Source organism: Arachis ipaensis, chromosome B09 (genome assembly GCF_000816755.2).
Source record: "Arachis ipaensis cultivar K30076 chromosome B09, Araip1.1, whole genome shotgun sequence".
Taxonomy (NCBI): Eukaryota; Viridiplantae; Streptophyta; class Magnoliopsida; order Fabales; family Fabaceae; genus Arachis; species Arachis ipaensis.
Genome location: NC_029793.2, coordinates 143241911 through 143245425, shown reverse-complemented (window position 1 = coordinate 143245425; position 3515 = coordinate 143241911). Strand labels below are relative to the sequence as shown.

General features: G+C 39.6%; 1 protein-coding gene across 1 annotated transcript; it reads right to left on the bottom strand.

The window, feature by feature from the left end:
- On the bottom strand, positions 965–3211 carry LOC107618386 (ethylene-responsive transcription factor ERF118). Its single transcript, XM_016320435.2, has 2 exons — positions 2677–3211; positions 965–2582 (listed from the first exon to the last, which is right to left on the bottom strand). The coding sequence occupies exon 2, from the start codon at positions 2323–2325 to the stop codon at positions 1297–1299; it is 1029 nt and encodes a 342-aa protein (XP_016175921.1). The 5' UTR covers positions 2326–2582; positions 2677–3211; the 3' UTR covers positions 965–1296.

The window sequence follows — 3515 nt, the reverse complement described above, 5'->3', positions numbered from 1 at the left end:
CAAAAAGAGAAAAAATCCAAAATAAAATATGCAGATCTATTTTAAATAATATTAGTTTTGATATATTCATACGATTAATATAAAAAATAACTATCAAATTTTCTGAATAAATACAATATACTTGAATGTCAACTTACAGTTTGCTTATGAAAATTTTTTAATAATAAGTAGTTCATTTTTATCCACGTTGTGCACATTTTTATATTTTACACGGACGGGAATTTTCCTAAATTCAGAAAGATTGGATTCTTTCATGACATATTAATCATAAAATCAGATGATACGGACCGTAGTATCCTTACTAATCTTCCATTTTGGATGCATCGAGCAATATGTTTGCAATTTTTTAATATTTATTTATTCATTTACTCTTATGCCCATCAGTCTATCGCGCACATTCAAGAGGAACAATAAGCATATGGTGACCCTGAATTGGAAACCAAATTTGGAGCCGCACTAAACACAGTTCATTATTTATTTTACCGTCTTTTCTGCATATTCTCCCATTTTACGGTGTACTGGGTAAAATGCGTAGTATCAAATAATTAAATAAATAAACAATGAAATGCGATACAGCTAAGTACCATGGACCCTCCACCCTTCTGCCCCTCTGCTTCACGACATGCAAAAGAAATCCCACTTTGGCCCCACTTTCTACATTTTAAGGCCTCACTATTAAGTATTATCACTTACATTTTTATTCTTGCCATGAATTTAGACCTACTTACCTGGTTCTTTTTATTTACCCAAAAAATTCATTGCAGAATGCGGAATCTCGTTCAGTCTTCAACCATGTAGATTCCGTTGAAAAGACACTGGAATGTATAAAAAGCCCCTATGAACATAGGGTACATAGATGGTTTCGTGCAAACATGGAAAACAGAATCCAATACCATGATATTAACAATTAACAGCAAGATGTTCATATTAAGAGAATGAATATATGCGAGGTTGGTGTGTTATGTATCTGGAATTTCATACTTGATAGATAGATAGATGATATAAATATTAATAATATATCACTTGAGAACACTTGGGACGGCTCTAATAGCACAAGAAAACCCAGAGTATCCTCAGTTGATCTAAACATCTTTGACTCAACCAAACAAAATTTAATATCAACTCATAAACCACTCGCTCACTTGCTCAGGAACTGGTTTTGCAGTTCCAGAAATCTCACAAAACTTACTATAGAACTACACTCAACATTAAACAAAACTTATATATATAGAGATATATATATTAGTAGATAGTAATCTAAGGCTTCTTATTGCTCCTATGTAGCTGCAAAACTTGTTACGCGCAGGGTATATTGAGGGGTTCCTCAATCCAACCAGCAAACTCATCAGCACCAAAATCATCAAAATCGAAATCGGGAAGTTGGCTAGGCCCATTATCATCCAAGCCGCAGATTTGCAAATCCTCGAACCCACCAAGATCATCAAATCCATGTCCATAATCATCAAAATTTATCCAGTCAAAATCGAGTCCAAGGCCGATCTCAGGCACAGAAGCAGCGGCGGTAGACACAGAGACAGAAGACTGTGGTGGTGGTGGTGACGGAGGAGGGAGGTTCAGCATGCTCAAATCCGGTATCTCCAAGGCAGCCAATTCAGCCACCAAATCACCAGTCTCCAAATCATTAGTCTCAACAGCTTCATTAGCATTGGCATTAGCATTAGCACTGTCGTTGGAATGAGAAGCTGAAGAATCCAACTCAAGAACAGAGGACGGAGAAGTGCAAGAGAAAACGCTATCGGAGCCCTCCGATGTAGAGGACTTGTTGTCGGAAACACAAACTCCGGCGGGAGCAGGAGATGAGTTGCAGCAGTTGCTCTTGTCATCGGAGTTCTGAGACTGTGACTGAGACATGGACCTCGCCATGGCTTCAAACTCGAGCCTTTTAGCCTCGTAGGCCTGTGAAGCTTCCTCGGCAGTGTTGTAAGTACCCAACCAGATGCGTGCGCTCTTGAAAGGGTCGCGAATCTCAGCGGCCCATTTTCCCCACTTCCTCTGCCTAACTCCTCTGTACTTGCCGGAGGTTTGCCTCTTGGTACCGGTTGCCGGCGAAACCCTCCTCTTGAAGATGGGTTGTTTAAGTTTTGCAACAACTTCGGAGGAGGAGGTGGGAGTGGAGAGGCCGGAGGGAAGGGGGAGAGGGATCACATGGATGCTCCTCTTGATTCTCTTTTGGTTCATCTCTGAATCATCGTCGGATGAATCGGTTAATTCAGGATCCGCGTAGATTATGCGGAGTTTTCTGGTCATCTTGGAGGACTCGTGAGTTCTTTGCTTTGTTCTATGTTGTTTCCGAGGCTCCGCCATGGTAGGCGAGGTAGAACAAGAATAACAAAATTTGTTTGTTTCGGGGGAAGACGAAAAACCCTCCAAAAACCCCTCAAAATACCCGGATATGAAGGGAGAAAAAAATTTGAACAATTGAAGAGAAAGAAAGAAGGAAACAAAAGAAAAAACGAAACAAAATTCCGCAATCTCAGGTGAGATCCCCTCTTAAGAACAAAAAAAGTGTTGAAAATCTTTGTATGTGAAAGCCTCCGAAACACACTACTCCAGAACAAGTCCTGCAGAAACACAACCAGAAACCTTCGTCAGACCCAGAATCTGGACGATGATACAAAATAACAAGAGAAAGTGTGAAGAGAGTGAAGAACGAACCTTCTTGGCCTCAAACGCATTGAAACAGCTGGGTTCACGAGAGTCAACCTCTGCTCGCTGAGGCAGAGAAGCATACAGCAGGCGAAGAACACCGACGAGATAGTCAATAACAGAGAATAAATCCAGAGCTGCTGATACAGAGCCCCAACTACAACCACTTTCGATTCAATAAACCCAGACGACATAAATCTCGCTGCTCCTTCCTTCTTCTCAACCCTTTCCCGCTGCAAAACTCACCACAGGAATCCCACAAGTTGGATAAACAGACCTTCTTTGCTGTTCTCTATCACTCTCTTCACTAGCCAAAAGAAACACAATACAGAGACAGAGGGAGAGAAAGGTTCAGCCAATGTTACAAAAACCAAATATATAGAGAGAAAAAAACCAAACAAGAGAACAAGATAGGTATGGGCTCTGATAACAAAAGTTATCACAAATCTAAGGCTAATATTTTATCTCTCTTTTACAAAAGAAAAAAAAAAAAGTTATTGTGAGTTTTTCTACAGATCTGAAAACCAGAACATGAAAACAGAGGTAAAACAATTATATAAGTAAAAAAAAAAATTAGCCGACCTTGGTTGGAGACAAGCAGATTGGAACAGACACAAATCTCTATACAAACATCACCAGTCTCGGAAAATTATTTTTCTTTTCGGAGAAATTAAATTTTAAAAAATTATGAAAGCTCCATTGCACGACCACTGAAAATAAAAATATTATTTTAATGTGTCAGTGTGTCTCGAAAACATGAAATTGTTGAAAATTCAGACCTCAGAGTGAAATTTACCTTTGTTTGTTTCACGGTGCAGAGGAGGCTGCTCTGTCTCTGCCTCTGTCGT

What these genes read in the sequence shown, in the direction of transcription:
- LOC107618386 (XM_016320435.2), bottom strand. Translation starts at nt 2,325, where the DNA reads ATGGCGGAGCCTCGGAAACAACATAGAACAAAGCAAAGAACTCACGAG.